General features: G+C 55.1%; 1 protein-coding gene across 3 annotated transcripts in view; it reads right to left on the bottom strand.

Moving 5' to 3' along the window:
* The window catches only part of LOC139274769 (macrophage metalloelastase-like), a 67,191-nt gene that overhangs the window by 23,683 nt on the left and 18,330 nt on the right, over positions 1–25,178 (bottom strand). For all 3 annotated transcript variants that reach the window (XM_070891455.1, XM_070891454.1, XM_070891456.1), the window contains 3 exons: positions 7,105–7,266; positions 3,515–3,641; positions 210–328 (listed from right to left, as the gene is read on the bottom strand). In XM_070891455.1, coding sequence (XP_070747556.1) covers positions 210–328; positions 3,515–3,641; positions 7,105–7,266 — 408 coding nt within the window. The remainder of the gene's footprint in view (positions 1–209; positions 329–3,514; positions 3,642–7,104; positions 7,267–25,178) is intronic.

Raw genomic sequence — 25,178 nt, 5'->3', positions numbered from 1 at the left:
ATATTTAAGCTGAATGGCGAAGGAATATGTCTAATGATGTATGCTCCAGCAGGATTTGACCCATGCATTACGCTTTATTTTTTAAAAATTAGAGAAATATCCACATCAACTATAGTTAGTGTATAACTTTTATGCATCACAGAAAATAGAGTATTACTAACATAGCAATAGATTTATTACCAAAAATAAATAAATAGGCAATGTCTAACCAGTAAAATAATACTGATGTCTTCTTCCTCTTGCATAGGCAGCATCAATATTTGACCGGAGACTTGGCCAAGTGGCTACAACTGGGATTACCTCTGAAGACCGTGTACTCGTATAGTACCTATATAACAATGAACAAAATTGCATCACTGGTTATTCTGGTGCAGAACTTGATGGGATCATTTTCTACACATGTGTTCATGGCTGGAAACCTCATCAGCCATCAGTATATACTCAGAAATAACCTTTCTTTAAGTAATCTTTATGGGTGAAGAATTGCTGTGGTTGCTATGTATAGTAAAGTTGCAAACATATTGGCCTGGAGTTTCCGCTTTGTTGCACTGTTATTTCAGCACAATTCACCTAAAATCGGCCAAACCTGCACGAAAGATCAAGGAATTTCAAGCGCAAATTACGTCCAGTGCAAATCAAGTTTCTACGATCTTTTGTACTAGAAGCCGGTCCCCCAATATTGACCACGTCCTTAGATCAAATTCACCACTATTGTGATTTTCCGCTATTTGCACCCAATATCAAGCCTTTGTAGTGCAAGGACACAAATATGAATATTTTAGAAGCTTTTAAATATTAAAAAATATTTAACTTACTAATAAAATGACTACTGTACACCAATGTAACTAGTAAATGGTTCTATGTAGTTTTTTAAAAATAATTTTCAGTTATTGAAAATCTGATAACTCACAGGTGGTTAACAAGACACTTTGATTAAAAATGCTTATTTTTTGTGATACTCATTTTCAGCTGCAATTAATTAAACTGCAACAGGTTACGACTCTTAAATATATCAAGGAGTATATTGAAATGCAAAATAATTTTTAAAAAATGTCCTGGATTTTGTGGTCGGTATGGCAACGTACTCTGAGTATCGACCGCATGCATGAAACCCGGAGCTTGCAGTCTGTCAACGTGCCATCCACGCGGGCCACATGAAAGCAATGTCTATTTACCCATCAACTGGCCAGTAATTGTGCATGGAAATATTACGGTTGATGCAAGGAGGCGCAGGGGATTTTTTCAGGCATGATTGGAACATTTTTATATCGGAAATTACACATATCAGCATCACCAACAACAACACCAACCTTCTCTGCTGCACAGGACGCAGGGCATCAGCACCGGACCACATTGCTGCCCGGGACGCCTGGGTGAACTCACCATGACCTGATTTACTTCACTGGACACTATGCACCCTGGCTACCACATGATGCACCAGGTTGGCACCACCCCACACCAACACCATAAAGCATCCCTGGAATGCCTAAGCCATTCCTTTCATACTCGTCACCATTGTGGGGGTACCCTTATGTTTGCCCATTCAATGCAACTCACTAAGCCACTTCCAAAGGTGCACACAAATCTGTCCAAGAACACAGAGGGCTAGAAATTCGGTACATTTGCATCCCAGTAGCGCCCCTGGGGCACAAATGCCTTACCGAGTGGACGCGGTGCAGGCACCGACCCCCGCCCGGAGATCGTGACTTCATCGCCGTGTGCATCGCCCCGTTAATGCTCCGGCGTCGAAATTCAATTTCACCTCCTGCAGCGGTGCCGGGAGAAAACACTGGCAGCTGCAGGAGGCGTGGATTGGGCATCCAGACGCTACCGGGGCGATGATTAAAGGCAAATTGGCCGAGATAAATATAGAAAAAAACTTACCTTTGTTTCTGATGTTTGGATTCGTTTTCTTCACATGGTTCTGGCCGCGATCGCTCAGCCCGGCACTCTACTTGAGTGCCAGGCTGATCGCGTTGCACCTTCACTTCCTAGGTAGTCCAGGTAGGTGATTCTTCCTTTGCAGAACTTGCACCATGGGCCCTTCCCTTTAGGTGAGGGAGGATCACTTTAGATGCGACAGCGCTGCATGGCCCAGTGTGCAGCACTGCTGAGGAGTCCACCCAAATACTGCTTAAAGAAGGAAGTGGAACACTTGATTTAACACTCCACTTCCTTCCAAGAGCGCTAAACCGAATTTGTGGCGCGAGCAAAACTTCAGCGCCTGCCGCTAATTTACTTGCCTCCCAAGTGCTGGCAGCAAACGGGGCAAAAAACAATTTTACCCCAAAGTGTTTGAAATAAAGATTTGAATGTTTGCCAACACATTAGCTGAAACTCTACATGAACATTGACTAAAACACCCAAGTGCCTACCCTTGTGTGATATGATTGGACAAGGATGAGAGTGAGTGTGAGGGGTGGCTAGTGAGATGGGAAAGTGATAAGGTAGATAGAGAGGGATGGGTGGAAGTGCAAGATAAGTTGATTGGGAGTAAGGACATGCTGGAGTAGGGTAGGGAAAGCAGAATGATGGGGATGTGATGAGTGGCACAGCAGGATGAGATTGAGTGTGATTTTGCAGTAATGTTTCGTGATCTACTGAGATCATTGAAAGGTTTGTGCCACTGCAGCCTGCTCCTCCTGATGAGATCCCTGCTTGTGCCCTCCTGTGCAATGTGCAACCAGTCTGCGTTAGTGTCCTGGGGAGATAGCGCCATCCATTGGAAAGGAAGAGAACCTCCTTGTGTGCTGTGATTCCCTCCATAAGCATCTGTAGGGAGTCATAAGCGAGCCTGGGTGTAGCCGTGTAACTTTGTGCAGTGCTTGTCAATGTTTGCAGCACCTCAATGCTGCAGAACACTGACAGAACAACTGTAAAACAAAAGTTGGCCATGGTCCCTTTAAGGAAACCGGCTGATGATGCGTCATCAGATGATGTCATCAGACCTGCTTCCTGTTAATTGGCCGGGAACCTCGCAGTGCAGAGTTAACAAGCCCCATCAACGGAAGATTGTGTTGAGTGGGTGGAATAGAGCTGGGAGCGCGTTCCCCACACAACACCAAAGCCGGCTGCACCGGTCTCACCACTGTTGGCAAAATTGCGGCCACTCTGTCCATTTGTAGTAAGCCGGGGCAGCTAGCGGACGCTCATGAACTGGACCAAGAAATATCCAACTCTTTTTTTTTGGTGGGACCAGGAGCAGCAGGCGCTTCCCTCCCCCCTCCCACAGAGTCAAATATTAGTCAACTCAGCATGGGAACCAGTACATATCTCATCCTCCCAAAACCAGACGCTGCAATGGGGCGTCCACTTGACTTCTGCAGCTTGCTGGCAGAATCGAAATGAGGCCTGGGGCCCCTACATAGCTCGGACTTCCTGCCAGCAAGAAAGTCAAAGTGGTGACATTCTCTATTGGTAGTTAAAATCGGCCCATCTGAATATTTTTTATTAGAGCTGTGTATAGTATCAATAATGTTAAACTAGCATGAGATTTAAACAGTACATTATTTACCCATTCTTAAAAAAGTAAATGTTTCTTCGTATTGTTAAGGCAGCATCCATGAAGAGGTTTGGGTCACAGGGTGGTGGTTCCTCTGTTGGAGGCTGGTTTGGTGCTCGTGTTGACGGAACTGCGGATCCTGAATTTAAAGAGATATGATTATAACATCATGGAATTAAGGGAAAGAAATTATTACAATGTAAATACAGTTATTTGGAACACAGAAGGAAAGGCCTATTGCCACTTTAAATTCATTCTCATCCTTATAAGTATTAATTATTGGACTATAAACTTTGCAGGAATATTCTACCTTTGTTCAATTCACTAGATTTATACATATATTGTAAAAATTGGTATACTTTAATATCTATTTTCATATAATGATAATTAAATAAATAATTTGCAAATTACTCTGTCATACATTATCTTGCAATGTCTGAAATGCACTGCCACAGAGCGGCTGCAGGATATTTTGGAGGGGGAGGGTGAACAACCAGTTGTCATGGTGCATATAGGTACCAATGATATAGGTAAAAAAACGGGATGAATTTAGGAAGCTAGGAGTTAAATTAAATTAAAAAGTAGGACATTAAAGGTAGTAATCTCAGGATTGCTACCAGTGCCATGTGCTAGTCAGAGTAGAAATAGCAGGATAACTCAGGTGAATACGTGGCTTGAGGAGTGATGCAGAAGGGAGGGATTCAAATTCCTGGGACATTGGAACCAGTTCTGGGGGCAGGTGGGACCAGTACAAACCAGACAGTTTGCACCTGGGCAGAACCGGAACCAATGTCCTAGGAGGAGTGTTTGCTAGTGTTGTTGGGGAAGGTTTAAATTAATATGGCAGGGGGATGGGAACCTACGCAGGGAGACAGAGAGAAGTAGAATGGAGGCAGAAGTAACAGATAGAAAGAAGAAAAGTAAAAATGGAGGGCAGAGAAACCCAAGGCAAAAATAAAAAGGGCCACATTGCAGCAAAATTCTAAAGGGGCAAAGTCTGTTAAAAAGACAAGCCTGAAGGCTCTGTGCCTCAATGCGAGCAGTATTCGTAATAACGTGGACGAATTAACTGCACAGGCAGCAATTAAAGAATATGATATGGCATCACGGAGACATGGCTCCAGGGTGACCAAAGCTGGGAACTCAACATCCAGGTGTATTCAACATGCAGGAAGGATAGACAGAAAGGAAAAGGAGGTGGGGTAGCATTGGGAGAAATTTAGAATTCAGCAGAGGAGGCAAAGGGGTTAATTAGGAGGGGGAAATAGAGTATGAGAGGAAGCTTGCTGCGAACATAAAAACTGACTGCAAAAGCTTCTATAGATACGTGAAGAGAAAAAGATTAGTGAAGACAAACGTAGGTTCCTTGCAGTCGGATTCAGGTGAATTTATAATGGGGAACAAAGAAATAGCAGACCAATTGAACAAACACTTTGTTTGTGTCTTCACGAAACAAGACACAAATAACCTTCCGGAAATATGAGGGGACCAAGAGTCTAGTGAGAAGGAGGATCTGGAGGAAATCCTTATTAGGGGGGAAATTGTGTTTGGGAAATTGATGGGATTGAAGGCCGATAAATCGCTGGGGCCTGATAGTCTGCATCCCCGAGTACTTAAGAAAGTGGCCCTAGAAATAGTGGTTGCATTGGTGATCATTTTCCAACAGTCTATCGACTCTGGATCCGTTCCTATGGACTGGAGGGCAGCTAATGTAACACCACTTTTTAAAAAAGGAGGGAGAGAAAAAAGGGGTATTATAGACCAGTTAGTCTGACATCAGTCGTGGGAAAAATGTTGGAATCAATTATTAAAGATGAAATAGCAGCGTATTTGGAAAACAGTGACAGGATCGGTCCAAGTCAGCATGGATTTATGAAAGGGAAATCATGCTTGACAAATCTTCTGGGGTTTTTGAGGATGTAACTAGTAGAATGGACAAGGGAGAACCAGTGGATGTGGTGTATTTGGACTTTCCAAAAGGCTTTTGACAAGGTCCCACACAAGAGATGGGTGTGCAAAATTAAAGCACATGGTATTGGGGGTAATCTACTGACATGGATAGAGAACTGGTTGGCAGACAGGAAGCAGAGAGTCGAGATAAACGGGTCCTTTTCAGAATGGCAGGCAGTGACTACTGGGGTGCCGCAGGGCTCAGTGCTGAGACCCCAGCTCTTTACAATATACATTAATGATTTAGATGAAGGAATTGAGTGTAATATCTCCAAGTTTGCAGATGACACTAATCCGGGTGGCGGTGCGAGCTGTGAGGAGGACACTCAGAGGCTGCGGGGTGACTTGGCTTGATTAGGTGAGTGGCAAATGCATAGCAGATGCAGTATAATGTGGATCAATGTGAGGTTATCCATTTTGGTGGCAAAAGAATGAAGGCAGAATATTATCTGAATGGTGGCAGATTAGGAAAAGGGGAGGTGCAATGAGACCTGGTCGTCATGGTTCATCAGTCATTGAAGGTTGGCATGCAGGTACAGCAGGCGGTGAAGAAGGCAAATGATATGTTGGCCTTCATAGCCAAGGGTTTTGAGTATAGGAGCAGGGAGGTCTTACTGCAGTTGTACACAGCCTTGGTGAGGCCTCAGCTGGAATATTGTGTTCAGTTTTGGTCTCCTAATCTGAGGAAGGACGTTCTTGCTATTGAAGGAGTGTAACGAAGATTCACCAGACTGATTCCCGGGATGGCAGGACTGACATATGAGGAGAGACTGGATCGACTGGGCCTGTATTCACTGAAGTTTAAAATGATGAGAGGGGATCTCATGGAAACATAAAATTTTTTGACGGGATTGGACAGGTTAGATGCAGGAAGTATGTTCCGATGTTGGGGAAGTCCAGAACCAGGGGACACAGACACATAAGGGGTAAGCCATTTAGAACTGAAGTGAGGAGAAACTTCTTCACTCATAGTTGTTAACCTGTGGAATTCTCTACCGCAGAGAGTTGTTGATGCCAGTTCATTGGATATATTCAAGAGGGAGTTAGATATGGCCCTTACGGCTAAAGGAATCAAGGAGTATGGACAGAAAGCAGGAAAGGGGTACGGAGGTGAATGATCAGCCATGATCTTATTGAATGGTGGTGCAGGCTCGAAGGGCTGAATGGCCTACTCCTGCACCTATTTTCCATGTTTCTATGTTTCTATTCCAAAGCAAGATAGAAAATATACTGAGGTGCTTGTAAGACCTGGAATTTCCGTGCGGTTTCTCCAGAACTCCTGCATAACTTAGGTAGAAAATTGGCAGAAACCCCAGAAAGATAGCAGAAAGAACTGTTTACGCTGTTACATTAAAGTTTCCACCAATCACCTGCTGAAGTTCTGCAATAGATCGCTAGAACACCTGCGGAAATGTTACCCCAAAAGTCATAAAAGGTAGAAGGGAACAAACACCAAACCATGTGGCAGAATTAGGAGAGGTGACAAAAGTTTGGTGGACAATAGTTTTAAGGAAATTTTTAAGGTGAAGAGTAAAGTGGAAAGTAGGAGGGTCTTAAGGAGGAAATTCCAGAGGATAAAGTAAGGCAGGTAAAAGACTCTGCAAACAATGGTGGGGCAAAGGGAGGTGGGGATGCACAAGTTTTGGGTGTACCGTATAAAGACTGGATTCCTTGAACATCATCATTTGGAAGAGTATACCCATCTGTGTCCACATATGTATAGAAGGGAAACATCAAAGCATTTTCATCGTCAGAGTGATCGAGACCCAGAGAATGTCCAAACTCATGGGCAGCAACAAGGAACAAGTTGATTCCTAGAAAAACAATGTTAAAGTATTTTGCTCAAACCTGTTTAAACTAAACATTATTAAGCAAAACTTTTCATTATTTATATGCATGATATCTTGTCAATTATTGGGCCTAAAATTCTGGTTGCAGGCTTCCTTCATACGAACAACTCTGACCCGGAAAATATCTACGAATCTACCTGTTGGTCCCGTACAAACGTACGATCCCAGTTGGAGGCCTTCATTTGCTGCAAGCTGGAGTCACGTGGTCCCGGAAAGCCAATCACAATGCAGTATTCTCATTGATAATAATGGGAACTCTGTTTCTCCGAGTTCCTATTACTACTGTCAATGAGAAAAAACTCTAAAACATCCAAACACAATAAAATAAATAAACACCTTACATATTTAAAATGAATTGAAATTAAAGTTAATTAAATGTTTTAGACAATCTGGTCCCAATGTAAAGCCTGCAGTGATGGCCCTTCTCTTTAAGGGAGGGAAGGAGCCTCGGATCGCGGCAGCACTGTGCGGGACATTGTGCAGTGCTGCACCACTACCGCTCTGCCTGTGTCTTTCAGTGCCTCAGGAAGGAAGAGGATGCTTGATTTAGCGCTCCACTTCCTTCCTGGAGCTAATACCAAATTTACAGAAATCTGAAAATCATTAGCACCTGATGCTAATTTTTCCAGCTTTCAAATGTTATTGCTCCACATGGGATGCTCCTGAATTTCTCCCTGATAGAATCATAGAATGGTTACAGCACAGCAGGAGGCCATTCGGCCCATCGAGCCTGTGCCAGCTCGCTGCAAGAGCACTTCAGCTAATCCCACTCACCCGCCCTTCCCCGTAGCCCTGCAATTTTTTTTCTTTCAAGTACTTATCCAATTCCCTTTTAAAAGACATGATAAAATCAACCTCAACCACCCTTTCAAACTGTGCATTCCAGATCTGAACCACTCACTGCATAAAAAAGTTTTTCCTCATGTCGCCTTTTGTTCTTCTGCCAATCACCTTAAATCTGTGTCCTCTGGTTCTTGAGCCTTCTGCCAATGGGAACAGTTTCTCTCCATCTATTCTGTCTACATCCCTCATGATTTTGAACACCTCTATAAGATCTCCTTCTCTGCTCTAAGGCGAACAAGCCTGGCTTCTCCAGTCTAACCATGTAACTGAAGTCCATCATCCCTGGAACCATTCATGTAAATGTTTTCTGCAACCTCGCTAAGGCCTTCACATCCTTCCTAAAATGCAGCGTCGAAGATTGGACAAAATACTTAGTTGAGGCCGAACCAGTGTTTTATAAAGCTTCATAATAGCTTCCTTGTTTTTGTACTCTATGCCTCTATTTATGAAGCCAAGGAATCCATATGCATTTTTTATCGTGTTCTCAACCTGCCCTGCCCACCTGCAACGATTTGTGCACATATACACCCAGGCCTCTCTATTCCTGCACCCCCTTTAGAATTGTACCCTTTAGTTTATATTGCCTCTCCTTGTTCTTCCTACCAAACTGTATCACTTCGCACTTTTCTGCGTTAAATGTCATCTCCCATATGTGCGCCCATTCCACCAGCCTGTCTATATCTTCTTGAAGTCTATCACTGTCCTCCTCATTGTTCACCATACTTCCAAGTTTTGTGTCCTCTGCAAATTTTGAAATTTTGCCCTATACACCCAAGTCTAAGTCATTAATATACATCAAGAAAAGCAGTGGTCCCTCGTACCGACCCCTGGGGAACACCATTATATAACTTTCTTCAGTCCAAAAAACAAATGTTCACCATTACTCTCTGTAACCTGTCACTTCGCCAATTTCGTATCCCTGCTGCCACTGCACCTTTTACTCCATGCACTTCAACTTTGCTGGCAAGCCTATTATGCGGCGCTTTATCAAACACCTTTTGGAAGTCCCTGTACGCCACATCAACCGCATTGCCCTTATCAACACTCTCTGTCACCTCATCAAAAACTCAATCAAGTTAGTTGAACATGATTTGCCTTTAAGAAATCCGTGCTGGCTTTCCTTAATTAATTCACACTTGTCCAAGTAACTGTTAATTTTGTCCTGGATTATCATTAACTAAAACTTCCCCACTAGGTTAAACTAGTTTCTGGATTTATACTTACATCCTTTTTTGAACAATTGTGTAACATTTGCAATTCTCCAGTCCTCTGACACCAGCCCAGTATCCAAGAAGGATTATGGCCAGTACCTCTGCAATTTCCACCTTTACTTCTCTCAGCATCCTAGGATGCATCCCATCCGGTTCTAGTGACTTATGTACTTAAAATAAATCCAGCCTTTCTAGTACCTCCTCCTTAACAATTTCTAACCCAGCCTGTATCTCAACTACCTTTTCTTTCACTATGACTTTGGCAGCATCTTCTTCCTTGGTAAAGACAAATGCAAAGTACTCATTTAGGACCTCAGCCATGCCCTCTGCCTCCATGCATAGGTCTCGAATTTGGTCCCTAATGGGCCTCACCCCTTCTCTTATTATCTGTTTACTATTTATGTGCCGACAGAAGTCTTTTGGATTTCCTTTTATGTTAGCTGCCATTCTATTCTCATACTCTCCCTTTGCCCCTCTTATTTCCTTTTTCACTTCCCCTCTGAACTTTCTATATTCAGCCTGGTTTTCACTTGTATTCTCAACCTGTATTCTCAACCTGACATCTGTCACACTCCTCCTTTTTCTGTTTCATCTTACTCTCTATCACTTTCATCATCCAGGGAGCTCTGGCTTTGGTTGCCCTCCCTTCCCCCACGTGGGAATGTACCTCGACTGCAACAAAACCATCTCCTATTTAAAAGCAGTCCATTGTTCGATTACAAAAAAAGCAGACTAAGGCTTCGCAGTGTCTGACCATCGCTTTCAAATATGTACAGCTAAGGAAAGTTTTCATTTTGACCAGATATCAGCCGTGGTTCAGTGGCAACATTCTGGCCTTTGAATCAGAAATGTGTTGGTTCAAGCCCCAGGGAGTGGGGGAGTGCTGCACTGTTGGAGGTGCAGACTTTTGGATCAGGCATTAAATCAAGGCCCCTCAGGGGGCCAAGTAAGCTTCCATTGGAAGAGAAGTTCTCCTGACCATCATATAAGGCTCGACCAACACCACGAGAACAGATGATCTGATCATTTAACTCAATGCTGTTTGTGGGAACTTGTTGTAAAATTTCTCTAAATTACAACAGTAATTACACCTCAAAAAGAATAATTAATTGCCTGTCAGGATCTTGGGACGTCTGCTATTCTGATACAAATCCTTCCTGCTAGCTCGTTCTTTTTGGTAGTGATAGTGAAGTGGTTGTGTAGCATATAGAGATAACCCTGTAACCCCGTTATAGATTTTGGATCTCAATCTTACAAGTTGCAGCAGACGGCAAGATATGGATCCAAAACATCTGATCTGATGACAAATCTGATTAGCAAAGTTTACTGAGAAATTGGAAACATATTGGCCAGAATTTTTGGTCTTTGATTGTAGAGTTTACATTACGCTTAACAAGTGCTGCAACCTTTAGCTGGTGTTGCAGTTTTTGACAGTGTTGATGTAATAGCTATTTGCCAATTATTCTTCTAGAGCAGGTAGTGAATGAGGCTATATCCACTCTTAATTAGGATCCTTTTCCAATAAATGGTATTGAGGTTGGCTCATGTTCTGAGCCTGGATTGGCAACTTCCTACAGTGAAGACTAGGGGGCATAAATTGGCCTCTTCTGCGCCTGGTAATGGGTTTTCGCCCATACGCGGCCCCTCGGGGAATTGGGCGGGGGTTTTGCAGAGACGCCACGATTTATCGTCTGCCAAAAGCACCCCGCTCGGCTGCAGCTGGCGATGATGGTGGAGCAGCACAGGGAGCGGCACAGGGAGCGGCACAGGGAGAGGCACAGGGAGAGGCACAGGGAGAGGCACAGGGAGAGGCACAGGGAGAGGCACAGGGAGAGACACAGGGAGCGGCACGGGGAGAGGCACAGGGAGAGGCACAGGGAGAGGCACAGGGAGAGGCACAGGGAGAGACACAGGGAGCGGCACAGGGAGAGGCACGGGGAGAGGCACAGGGAGAGGCACAGGGAGATACACAGGGAGAGACACAGGGAGAGGCACAGGGAGAGTGACAGCGAGAGACACAGGGAGCGGCACAGAGAGAGGCACAGGGAGAGGCACAGGGAGAGGCACAGGGAGAGGCACAGGGAGAGACACAGGGAGAGACACAGGGAGCGGCACAGGGAGAGGCACAGGGAGAGACACAGGGAGAGACACAGGGAGAGACACAGGGAGCGGCACAGGGAGAGGCACAGGGAGAGGCACAGGGAGAGGCACAGGGAGAGACACAGGGAGCGGCACAGAGAGAGGCACAGAGAGAGGCACAGGGAGAGGCACAGGGAGACACACAGGGAGAGGCACAGGGAGCGGCACAGGGAGCGGCACAGAGAGCAGCACAGAGAGAGGCACAGAGAGAGGCACAGGGAGCGGCACAGAGAGAGGCACAGAGAGAGGCACAGGGAGAGGCACAGGGAGAGGCACAGGGAGAGACACAGGGAGAGGCACAGGGAGAGGCACAGGGAGAGGCACAGGGAGAGACACAGGGAGAGGCACAGGGAGAGACACAGGGAGAGACACAGGGAGAGGCACAGAGAGAGGCACAGAGAGAGGCACAGAGAGAGGCACAGGGAGAGACACAGGGAGAGGCACAGAGAGAGGCACAGAGAGAGGCACAGGGAGAGACACAGGGAGAGGCACAGAGAGAGGCACAGGGAGAGGCACAGAGAGAGGCACAGGGAGAGGCACAGAGAGAGACACAGGGAGAGTCACAGAGAGAGGCACAGGGAGAGGCACAGGGAGAGGCACAGAGAGAGACACAAGGAGAGGCACAGGGAGAGGCACAGAGAGAGGCACAGGGAGAGACACAGAGAGAGGCACAGGGAGAGACACAGGGAGAGGCACAGAGAGAGGCACAGGGAGAGGCACAGAGAGAGGCACAGGGAGAGGCACAGAGAGAGACACAGGGAGAGTCACAGAGAGAGGCACAGGGAGAGGCACAGGGAGAGGCACAGAGAGAGACACAGGGAGAGGCACAGGGAGAGGCACAGGGAGAGACACAGGGAGCGGCACAGGGAGCGGCACAGGGAGAGGCACAGAGAGAGGCACAGGGAGAGGCACAGAGAGAGGCACAGGGAGAGGCACAGAGAGAGACACAGGGAGAGTCACAGAGAGAGGCACAGGGAGAGGCACAGGGAGAGGCACAGAGAGAGACACAGGGAGAGGCACAGGGAGAGGCACAGGGAGAGACACAGGGAGCGGCACAGGGAGCGGCACAGGGAGAGGCACAGGGAGAGACACAGGGAGAGGCACAGGGAGAGACACAGAGAGCAGCACAGGGAGAGGCACAAAGAGAGGCACAGAGAGAGGCACAGGGAGAGGCACAGGGAGAGACACAGGGAGAGGCACAGAGAGAGGCACAGGGAGAGGCACAGAGAGAGGCACAAAGAGAGGCGCAGAGAGCGGCACAGGGAGAGGCACAGGGAGAGGCACAGGGAGAGACACAGGGAGAGACACAGGGAGAGACACAGGGAGAGACACAGGGAGAGACACAGGGAGCGGCACAGGGAGAGGCACAGGGTGAGGCACAGGGAGCGGCACAGGGAGAGGCACAGGGAGAGGCACAGAGAGAGGCACAGGGAGAGGCACAGAGAGAGGCACAGGGAGAGGCACAGGGAGAGACACAGGGAGCGGCACAGGGAGCGGCACAGGGAGAGGCACAGGGAGAGACACAGGGAGAGGCACAGGGAAAGACACTGGGAGCGGCACAGGGAGCGGCACAGGGAGAGGCACAGGGAGCGGCACAGGGAGAGGCACAGGGAGAGGCACAGGGAGAGGCACAGGGAGAGGCACAGAGAGAGGCACAGGGAGAGACACAGGGAGCGGCACAGGGAGCGGCACTGGGAGAGGCACAGGGAGAGACACAGGGAGTGGCACAGGGAGAGGCACAGGGAGAGGCACAGGGAGCGGCACAGGGAGAGGCACAGGGAGTGGCACAGGGAGCGGCACAGGGAGAGGCACAGGGAGCGGCACAGGGAGCGGCACTGGGAGAGGCACAGGGAGAGGCACAGGGAGAGACACAGGGAGCGGCACAGGGAGCGGCACAGGGAGAGGCACAGGGAGAGGCACAGAGAGAGGCACAGAGAGAGGCACAGAGAGAGGCACAGGGAGAGGCACAGAGAGAGGCACAGGGAGAGGCACAGGGAGAGACACAGGGAGCGGCACAGGGAGAGGCACAGGGAGAGACACAGGGAGAGACACAGGGAGAGGCACAGGGAAAGACACTGGGAGAGACACAGAGAGCGGCACAGTGAGCGGCACAGGGAGATGCACAGGGAGCGGCACAGGGAGAGGCACAGGGAGAGGCACAGTGAGAGGCACAGGGAGAGGCACAGGGAGAGGCACAGAGAAAGGCACAGGGAGAGGCACAGGGAGAGGCACAGAGAGAGGCACAGGGAGAGGCAGAGGGAGAGGCACAGGGAGAGGCACAGAGAGAGGCACAGGGAGAGGCACAGGGAGAGGCACAGGGAGAGACACAGAGAGAGGCACAGGGAGAGGCACAGGGAGAGGCACAGGGAGAGGCACAGAGAGAGACACAGGGAGAGGCACAGGGAGAGACACAGGGAGAGACACAGGGAGAGACACAGGGAGCGGCACAGAGAGAGGCACAGGGAGAGGCACAGAGAGAGGCACAGGGAGAGACACAGGAAGAGGCACAGGGAGAGGCACAGGGAGAGGCACAGGGAGAGGCACAGGGAGGGGCACAGGGAGAGACACAGGGAGCGGCACAGGGAGAGGCACAGGGAGAGGCACAGGGAGTGGCACAGGGAGAGGCACAGGGAGAGGCACAGGGAGAGGCACAGGGAGCGATAAAGGGAGAGGCATAGGGAGAGGCACAGGGAGAGGCACAGAGAGAGACACAGGGAGCGGCACAGAGAGAGGCACAGGGAGCGGCACAGGGAGAGGCACAGGGAGAGGCACAGGGAGAGGCACAGGGAGAGGCACAGGGAGAGACACAGAGAGAGGCACAGGGAGCGGCACAGGGAGAGACACAGGGAGAGGCACAGGGAGAGGCACAGGGAGAGACACAGGGAGAGGCACAGGGAGAGGCACAGGGAGAGGCACAGGGATAGGCACAGAGAGAGACACAGAGAGAGGCACAGGGAGAGGCACAGGGAGAGACACAGGGAGAGGCACAGGGAGAGGTACAGGGAGAGACACAGGGAGCGGCACAGGGAGCAGCACAGGGAGAGGCACAGGGAGAGACACAGGGAGAGACACAGGGAGCGGCACAGGGAGCGGCACAGGGAGAGGCACAGGGAGAGGCACAGAGAGAGGCACAGGGAGAGGCACAGGGAGAGACACAGGGAGCGGCACAGGGAGAGGCACAGGGAGAGACACAGGGAGAGGCACAGGGAGAGACACAGAGAGCGGCACAGGGAGAGGCACAGGGAGCGGCACAGGGAGAGGCACAGGGAGAGGCACAGGGAGTGGCACAGGGAGAGGCACAGGGAGAGGCACGGAGAGACACAGGGAGAGGCACAGGGAGAGGCACAGGGAGAGGCACAGAGAGAGGCACAGTGAGATGCACAGGGAGAGTCACAGGGAGATGCACAGGGAGAGACACAGGTAGAGGCACAGGGAGAGACACAGGGAGAGGCACAGGGAGAGGCACAGGGAGAGGCACAGGGAGAGGCACAGGGAGAGGCACAGGGAGAGGCACAGGGAGAGGCACAGAGAGAGGCACAGGGAGAGGCACAGGGAGAGGCACAGGGAGAGGCACAAAGAGAGGCACAGAGAGAGGCATAGGGAGCGGCACAGTGAGAGGCACAGGGAGAGGCACAGGGAGAGGCAAAGGGAGCGGAACAGAGAGAGGCACAGGGAGAGACACAGGGAGAGACACAGGGAGAGACACAGGGAGAGGCACAGGGAGAGACACAGGGAGAGGCACAGGGAGAGACACAGGGAGAGGCACAGGGAGAGGCACGGAGAGACACAGGGAGAGGCACAGGGAGCGGCACAGGGAGAGGCACAGAGAGAGGCACAGTGAGATGCACAGAGAGAGGCACAGGGAGCGGCACAGGGAGCGGCACAGGGAGAGGCACAGGGAGAGACACAGGGAGAGACACAGGGAGAGACACAGGGAGCGGCACAGGGAGAGGCACAGGGTGAGGCACAGGGAGCGGCACAGGGAGCGGCACAGGGAGAGGCACAGGGAGCGGCACAGGGAGAGGCACAGGGAGAGGCACAGGGAGCGGCACAGGGAGAGGCACAGGGAGTGGCACAGGGAGCGGCACAGGGAGAGGCACAGGGAGCGGCACAGGGAGCGGCACAGGGAGCGGCACTGGGAGAGGCACAGGGAGAGGCACAGGGAGAGACACAGGGAGCGGCACAGGGAGAGGCACAGGGAGAGGCACAGGGAGAGGCACAGGGAGAGGCACAGGGAGAGGCACAGAGAGAGGCACAGGGAGAGGCACAGAGAGAGGCACAGAGAGAGGCACAGGGAGAGGCACAGGGAGAGACACAGGGAGCGGCACAGGGAGCGGCACAGGGAGAGGCACAGGGAGAGACACAGGGAGAGGCACAGGGAAAGACACTGGGAGAGACACAGAGAGCGGCACAGGGAGCGGCACAGAGAGAGGCACAGGGAGAGACACAGGGAGAGGCACAGCGAGAGACACAGGGAGAGGCACAGGGAGAGGCACGGAGAGACACAGGGACAGGCACAGGGACAGGCACAGGGAGAGGCACAGAGAGAGGCACAGTGAGATGCACAGAGAGAGGCACAGGGAGAGGCACAGGGAGAGGCACAGGGAGAGACACAGGGAGAGACACAGGGAGAGGCATAGGGAGAGACACAGGGAGAGGCACAGGGAGAGGCACAAAGAGAGGCACAGGGTGAGGCACAGAGAGAGGCACAGAGAGAGGCACAGAGAGAGGCATAGGGAGCGGCACAGGGAGAGGCACAGGGAGAGGCACAGGGAGCGGCACAGGGAGAGGCACAGGGAGAGGCACAGGGAGAGACACAGGGAGAGGCACAGGGAGAGGCACAGAGAGAGGCACAGGGAGAGGCACAGGGAGAGGCACAGGGAGAGGCACAGAGAGAGACACAGGGAGAGGCACAGGGAGAGGCACAGGGAGAGACACAGGGAGAGGCACAGGGAGAGGCACGGAGAGACACAGGGAGAGGCACAGGGAGAGGCACAGGGAGAGGCACAGAGAGAGGCACAGTGAGATGCACAGAGAGAGGCACAGGGAGCGGCACAGGGAGCGGCACAGGGAGAGGCACAGGGAGAGGCACAGGGAGAGACACAGGGAGAGACACAGGGAGAGACACAGGGAGCGGCACAGGGAGAGGCACAGGGAGAGGCACAGGGAGCGGCACAGGGAGCGGCACAGGGAGAGGCACAGGGAGCGGCACAGGGAGCGGCACAGGGAGAGGCACAGGAGAGGCACAGGGAGCGGCACAGGGAGAGGCACAGGGAGTGGCACAGGGAGTGGCACAGGGAGAGGCACAGGGAGAGACACAGGGAGCGGCACAGGGAGCAGCACAGGGAGAGGCACAGGGAGAGACACAGGGAGAGACACAGGGAGCGGCACAGGGAGCGGCACAGGGAGAGGCACAGGGAGAGGCACAGGGAGCGGCACAGGGAGAGATAAAGGGAGAGGCACAGGGAGAGGCACAGGGAGAGGCACAGAGAGAGACACAGGGAGCGGCACAGAGAGAGGCACAGGGAGCGGCACAGGGAGAGGCACAGGGAGAGGCACAGGGAGAGGCACAGGGAGAGGCACAGGGAGAGACACAGAGAGAGGCACAGGGAGCGGCACAGGGAGAGACACAGGGAGAGGCACAGGGAGAGGCACAAAGAGAGGCACAGAGAGAGGCACAGGGAGAGGCACAGGGAGAGACACAGGGAGAGGCACAGAGAGAGGCACAGGGAGAGGCACAGAGAGAGGCACAAAGAGAGGCGCAGAGAGCGGCACAGGGAGAGGCACAGGGAGAGGCACAGGGAGAGACACAGGGAGAGACACAGGGAGAGACACAGGGAGAGACACAGGGAGAGACACAGGGAGCGGCACAGGGAGAGGCACAGGGTGAGGCACAGGGAGCGGCACAGGGAGAGGCACAGGGAGAGGCACAGAGAGAGGCACAGGGAGAGGCACAGAGAGAGGCACAGGGAGAGGCACAGAGAGAGGCACAAAGAGAGGCGCAGAGAGCGGCACAGGGAGAGGCACAGGGAGAGGCACAGGGAGAGACACAGGGAGAGACACAGGGAGAGACACAGGGAGAGACACAGGGAGAGACACAGGGAGCGGCACAGGGAGAGGCACAGGGTGAGGCACAGGGAGCGGCACAGGGAGAGGCACAGGGAGAGGCACAGAGAGAGGCACAGGGAGAGGCACAGAGAGAGGCACAGGGAGAGGCACAGGGAGAGACACAGGGAGCGGCACAGGGAGCGGCACAGGGAGAGGCACAGGGAGAGACACAGGGAGAGGCACAGGGAAAGACACTGGGAGCGGCACAGGGAGCGGCACAGGGAGAGGCACAGGGAGCGGCACAGGGAGAGGCACAGGGAGAGGCACAGGGAGAGGCACAGGGAGAGGCACAGAGAGAGGCACAGGGAGAGACACAGGGAGCGGCACAGGGAGCGGCACTGGGAGAGGCACAGGGAGAGACACAGGGAGTGGCACAGGGAGAGGCACAGGGAGAGGCACAGGGAGCGGCACAGGGAGAGGCACAGGGAGTGGCACAGGGAGCGGCACAGGGAGAGGCACAGGGAGCGGCACAGGGAGCGGCACTGGGAGAGGCACAGGGAGAGGCACAGGGAGAGACACAGGGAGCGGCACAGGGAGCGGCACAGGGAGAGGCACAGGGAGAGGCACAGAGAGAGGCACAGAGAGAGGCACAGAGAGAGGCACAGGGAGAGGCACAGAGAGAGGCACAGGGAGAGGCACAGGGAGAGACACAGGGAGCGGCACAGGGAGAGGCACAGGGAGAGACACAGGGAGAGACACAGGGAGAGGCACAGGGAAAGACACTGGGAGAGACACAGAGAGCGGCACAGTGAGCGGCACAGGGAGATGCACAGGGAGCGGCACAGGGAGAGGCACAGGGAGAGGCACAGTGAGAGGCACAGGGAGAGGCACAGGGAGAGGCACAGAGAAAGGCACAGGGAGAGGCACAGGGAGAGGCACAGAGAGAGGCACAGGGAGAGGCAAGGGAGAGGCACAGGGAGAGGCACAGAGAGAGGCACAGGGAGAGGCACAGGGAGAGGCACAGGGAGAGACACAGAGAGAGGCACAGGGAGAGGCACAGGGAGAGGCACAGGGAGAGGCACAGAGAGAGACACAGGGAGAGGCACAGGGAGAGACACAGGGAGAGACACAGGGAGAGACACAGGGAGCGGCACAGAGAGAGGCACAGGGAGAGGCACAGAGAGAGGCACAGGGAGAGACACAGGAAGAGGCACAGGGAGAGGCACAGGGAGAGGCACAGGGAGAGGCACAGGGAGGGGCACAGGGAGAGACACAGGGAGCGGCACAGGGAGAGGCACAGGGAGAGGCACAGGGAGTGGCACAGGGAGAGGCACAGGGAGAGGCACAGGGAGAGGCACAGGGAGCGATAAAGGGAGAGGCATAGGGAGAGGCACAGGGAGAGGCACAGAGAGAGACACAGGGAGCGGCACAGAGAGAGGCACAGGGAGCGGCACAGGGAGAGGCACAGGGAGAGGCACAGGGAGAGGCACAGGGAGAGGCACAGGGAGAGACACAGAGAGAGGCACAGGGAGCGGCACAGGGAGAGACACAGGGAGAGGCACAGGGAGAGGCACAGGGAGAGACACAGGGAGAGGCACAGGGAGAGGCACAGGGAGAGGCACAGGGATAGGCACAGAGAGAGACACAGAGAGAGGCACAGGGAGAGGCACAGGGAGAGACACAGGGAGAGGCACAGGGAGAGGTACAGGGAGAGACACAGGGAGCGGCACAGGGAGCAGCACAGGGAGAGGCACAGGGAGAGACACAGGGAGAGACACAGGGAGCGGCACAGGGAGCGGCACAGGGAGAGGCACAGGGAGAGGCACAGAGAGAGGCACAGGGAGAGGCACAGGGAGAGACACAGGGAGCGGCACAGGGAGAGGCACAGGGAGAGACACAGGGAGAGGCACAGGGAGAGACACAGAGAGCGGCACAGGGAGAGGCACAGGGAGCGGCACAGGGAGAGGCACAGGGAGAGGCACAGGGAGTGGCACAGGGAGAGGCACAGGGAGAGGCACGGAGAGACACAGGGAGAGGCACAGGGAGAGGCACAGGGAGAGGCACAGAGAGAGGCACAGTGAGATGCACAGGGAGAGTCACAGGGAGATGCACAGGGAGAGACACAGGTAGAGGCACAGGGAGAGACACAGGGAGAGGCACAGGGAGAGGCACAGGGAGAGGCACAGGGAGAGGCACAGGGAGAGGCACAGGGAGAGGCACAGGGAGAGGCACAGAGAGAGGCACAGGGAGAGGCACAGGGAGAGGCACAGGGAGAGGCACAAAGAGAGGCACAGAGAGAGGCATAGGGAGCGGCACAGTGAGAGGCACAGGGAGAGGCACAGGGAGAGGCAAAGGGAGCGGAACAGAGAGAGGCACAGGGAGAGACACAGGGAGAGACACAGGGAGAGACACAGGGAGAGGCACAGGGAGAGACACAGGGAGAGGCACAGGGAGAGACACAGGGAGAGGCACAGGGAGAGGCACGGAGAGACACAGGGAGAGGCACAGGGAGCGGCACAGGGAGAGGCACAGAGAGAGGCACAGTGAGATGCACAGAGAGAGGCACAGGGAGCGGCACAGGGAGCGGCACAGGGAGAGGCACAGGGAGAGACACAGGGAGAGACACAGGGAGAGACACAGGGAGCGGCACAGGGAGAGGCACAGGGTGAGGCACAGGGAGCGGCACAGGGAGCGGCACAGGGAGAGGCACAGGGAGCGGCACAGGGAGAGGCACAGGGAGAGGCACAGGGAGCGGCACAGGGAGAGGCACAGGGAGTGGCACAGGGAGCGGCACAGGGAGAGGCACAGGGAGCGGCACAGGGAGCGGCACAGGGAGCGGCACTGGGAGAGGCACAGGGAGAGGCACAGGGAGAGACACAGGGAGCGGCACAGGGAGAGGCACAGGGAGAGGCACAGGGAGAGGCACAGGGAGAGGCACAGGGAGAGGCACAGAGAGAGGCACAGGGAGAGGCACAGAGAGAGGCACAGAGAGAGGCACAGGGAGAGGCACAGGGAGAGACACAGGGAGCGGCACAGGGAGCGGCACAGGGAGAGGCACAGGGAGAGACACAGGGAGAGGCACAGGGAAAGACACTGGGAGAGACACAGAGAGCGGCACAGGGAGCGGCACAGAGAGAGGCACAGGGAGAGACACAGGGAGAGGCACAGCGAGAGACACAGGGAGAGGCACAGGGAGAGGCACGGAGAGACACAGGGACAGGCACAGGGACAGGCACAGGGAGAGGCACAGAGAGAGGCACAGTGAGATGCACAGAGAGAGGCACAGGGAGAGGCACAGGGAGAGGCACAGGGAGAGACACAGGGAGAGACACAGGGAGAGGCATAGGGAGAGACACAGGGAGAGGCACAGGGAGAGGCACAAAGAGAGGCACAGGGTGAGGCACAGAGAGAGGCACAGAGAGAGGCACAGAGAGAGGCATAGGGAGCGGCACAGGGAGAGGCACAGGGAGAGGCACAGGGAGCGGCACAGGGAGAGGCACAGGGAGAGGCACAGGGAGAGACACAGGGAGAGGCACAGGGAGAGGCACAGAGAGAGGCACAGGGAGAGGCACAGGGAGAGGCACAGGGAGAGGCACAGAGAGAGACACAGGGAGAGGCACAGGGAGAGGCACAGGGAGAGACACAGGGAGAGGCACAGGGAGAGGCACGGAGAGACACAGGGAGAGGCACAGGGAGAGGCACAGGGAGAGGCACAGAGAGAGGCACAGTGAGATGCACAGAGAGAGGCACAGGGAGCGGCACAGGGAGCGGCACAGGGAGAGGCACAGGGAGAGGCACAGGGAGAGACACAGGGAGAGACACAGGGAGAGACACAGGGAGCGGCACAGGGAGAGGCACAGGGAGAGGCACAGGGAGCGGCACAGGGAGCGGCACAGGGAGAGGCACAGGGAGCGGCACAGGGAGCGGCACAGGGAGAGGCACAGGAGAGGCACAGGGAGCGGCACAGGGAGAGGCACAGGGAGTGGCACAGGGAGTGGCACAGGGAGAGGCACAGGGAGAGACACAGGGAGCGGCACAGGGAGCAGCACAGGGAGAGGCACAGGGAGAGACACAGGGAGAGACACAGGGAGCGGCACAGGGAGCGGCACAGGGAGAGGCACAGGGAGAGGCACAGGGAGCGGCACAGGGAGAGATAAAGGGAGAGGCACAGGGAGAGGCACAGGGAGAGGCACAGAGAGAGACACAGGGAGCGGCACAGAGAGAGGCACAGGGAGCGGCACAGGGAGAGGCACAGGGAGAGGCACAGGGAGAGGCACAGGGAGAGGCACAGGGAGAGACACAGAGAGAGGCACAGGGAGCGGCACAGGGAGAGACACAGGGAGAGGCACAGGGAGAGGCACAGGGAGAGACACAGGGAGAGGCACAGGGAGAGGCACAGGGATAGGCACAGGGAGAGGCACAGGGAGAGGTACAGGGAGAGACACAGGGAGCGGCACAGGGAGCAGCACAGGGAGAGGCACAGGGAGAGACACAGGGAGAGACACAGGGAGCGGCACAGGGAGCGGCACAGGGAGAGGCACAGGGAGAGGCACAGAGAGAGGCACAGGGAGAGGCACAGGGAGAGACACAGGGAGCGGCACAGGGAGCGGCACAGGGAGAGGCACAGGGAGAGACACAGGGAGAGGCACAGGGAGAGACACAGAGAGCGGCACAGGGAGAGGCACAGGGAGCGGCACAGGGAGAGGCACAGGGAGAGGCACAGGGAGTGGCACAGGGAGAGGCACAGGGAGAGGCACGGAGAGACACAGGGAGAGGCACAGGGAGAGGCACAGGGAGAGGCACAGAGAGAGGCACAGTGAGATGCACAGAGAGAGGCACAGGGAGAGTCACAGGGAGATGCACAGGGAGAGACACAGGTAGAGGCACAGGGAGAGACACAGGGAGAGGCACAGGGAGAGGCACAGGGAGAGGCACAGGGAGAGGCACAGAGAGAGGCACAGGGAGAGGCACAGGGAGAGGCACAGGGAGAGGCACAAAGAGAGGCACAGAGAGAGGCATAGGGAGCGGCACAGTGAGAGGCACAGGGAGAGGCACAGGGAGAGGCAAAGGGAGCGGAACAGAGAGAGGCACAGGGAGAGACACAGGGAGAGACACAGGGAGAGACACAGGGAGAGGCACAGGGAGAGACACAGGGAGAGACACAGGGAGAGGCACAGGGAGAGACACAGGGAGAGGCACAGGGAGAGGCACGGAGAGACACAGGGAGAGGCACAGGGAGCGGCACAGGGAGAGGCACAGAGAGAGGCACAGTGAGATGCACAGAGAGAGGCACAAAGAGAGGCACAGAGAGCGGCACAGGGAGAGGCACAGGGAGAGGCACAGGGAGAGACACAGGGAGAGACACAGGGAGAGACACAGGGAGAGACACAGGGAGAGACACAGGGAGCGGCACAGGGAGAGGCACAGGGTGAGGCACAGGGAGCGGCACAGGGAGAGGCACAGGGAGAGGCACAGAGAGAGGCACAGGGAGAGGCACAGAGAGAGGCACAGGGAGAGGCACAGGGAGAGACACAGGGAGCGGCACAGGGAGCGGCACAGGGAGAGGCACAGGGAGAGACACAGGGAGAGGCACAGGGAAAGACACTGGGAGCGGCACAGGGAGCGGCACAGGGAGAGGCACAGGGAGCGGCACAGGGAGAGGCACAGGGAGAGGCACAGGGAGAGGCACAGGGAGAGGCACAGAGAGAGGCACAGGGAGAGACACAGGGAGCGGCACAGGGAGCGGCACTGGGAGAGGCACAGGGAGAGGCACAGGGAGAGACACAGGGAGTGGCACAGGGAGAGGCACAGGGAGAGGCACAGGGAGCGGCACAGGGAGAGGCACAGGGAGTGGCACAGGGAGCGGCACAGGGAGAGGCACAGGGAGCGGCACAGGGAGCGGCACTGGGAGAGGCACAGGGAGAGGCACAGGGAGAGACACAGGGAGCGGCACAGGGAGCGGCACAGGGAGAGGCACAGGGAGAGGCACAGAGAGAGGCACAGAGAGAGGCACAGAGAGAGGCACAGGGAGAGGCACAGAGAGAGGCACAGGGAGAGGCACAGGGAGAGACACAGGGAGCGGCACAGGGAGCGGCACAGGGAGAGGCACAGGGAGAGACACAGGGAGAGACACAGGGAGAGGCACAGGGAAAGACACTGGGAGAGACACAGAGAGCGGCACAGGGAGCGGCACAGGGAGATGCACAGGGAGCGGCACAGGGAGAGGCACAGGGAGAGGCACAGTGAGAGGCACAGGGAGAGGCACAGGGAGAGGCACAGAGAAAGGCACAGGGAGAGGCACAGGGAGAGGCACAGAGAGAGGCACAGGGAGAGGCAGAGGGAGAGGCACAGGGAGAGGCACAGAGAGAGGCACAGGGAGAGGCACAGGGAGAGGCACAGGGAGAGACACAGAGAGAGGCACAGGGAGAGGCACAGGGAGAGGCACAGGGAGAGGCACAGAGAGAGACACAGGGAGAGGCACAGGGAGAGACACAGGGAGAGACACAGGGAGAGACACAGGGAGCGGCACAGAGAGAGGCACAGGGAGAGGCACAGAGAGAGGCACAGGGAGAGACACAGGAAGAGGCACAGGGAGAGGCACAGGGAGAGGCACAGGGAGAGGCACAGGGAGGGGCACAGGGAGAGACACAGGGAGCGGCACAGGGAGAGGCACAGGGAGAGGCACAGGGAGTGGCACAGGGAGAGGCACAGGGAGAGGCACAGGGAGAGGCACAGGGAGCGATAAAGGGAGAGGCACAGGGAGAGGCACAGGGAGAGGCACAGAGAGAGACACAGGGAGCGGCACAGAGAGAGGCACAGGGAGCGGCACAGGGAGAGGCACAGGGAGAGGCACAGGGAGAGGCACAGGGAGAGACACAGAGAGAGGCACAGGGAGCGGCACAGGGAGAGACACAGGGAGAGGCACAGGGAGAGGCACAGGGAGAGACACAGGGAGAGGCACAGGGAGAGGCACAGGGAGAGGCACAGGGATAGGCACAGAGAGAGACACAGGGAGGGGCACAGAGAGAGGCACAGGGAGAGGCACAGGGAGAGACACAGGGAGAGGCACAGGGAGAGGTACAGGGAGAGACACAGGGAGCGGCACAGGGAGCAGCACAGGGAGAGGCACAGGGAGAGACACAGGGAGAGACACAGGGAGCGGCACAGGGAGCGGCACAGGGAGAGGCACAGGGAGAGGCACAGAGAGAGGCACAGGGAGAGGCACAGGGAGAGACACAGGGAGCGGCACAGGGAGCGGCACAGGGAGAGGCACAGGGAGAGACACAGGGAGAGGCACAGGGAGAGACACAGAGAGCGGCACAGGGAGAGGCACAGGGAGCGGCACAGGGAGAGACACAGGGAGCGGCACAGGGAGAGGCACAGGGAGAGGCACAGGGAGAGGCACAGGGAGAGGCACAGGGAGAGGCACAGAGAGAGGCACAGGGAGAGGCACAGAGAGAGGCACAGAGAGAGGCACAGGGAGAGGCACAGGGAGAGACACAGGGAGCGGCACAGGGAGCGGCACAGGGAGAGGCACAGGGAGAGACACAGGGAGAGGCACAGGGAAAGACACTGGGAGAGACACAGAGAGCGGCACAGGGAGCGGCACAGAGAGAGGCACAGGGAGAGACACAG

Source organism: Pristiophorus japonicus, chromosome 10 (genome assembly GCF_044704955.1).
Source record: "Pristiophorus japonicus isolate sPriJap1 chromosome 10, sPriJap1.hap1, whole genome shotgun sequence".
Lineage (NCBI taxonomy): Eukaryota > Metazoa > Chordata > Chondrichthyes > Pristiophoridae > Pristiophorus > Pristiophorus japonicus.
The sequence above is the reverse complement of the archived record's forward strand: the minus strand, read 5'-3'. Positions and strand labels throughout refer to the sequence as shown.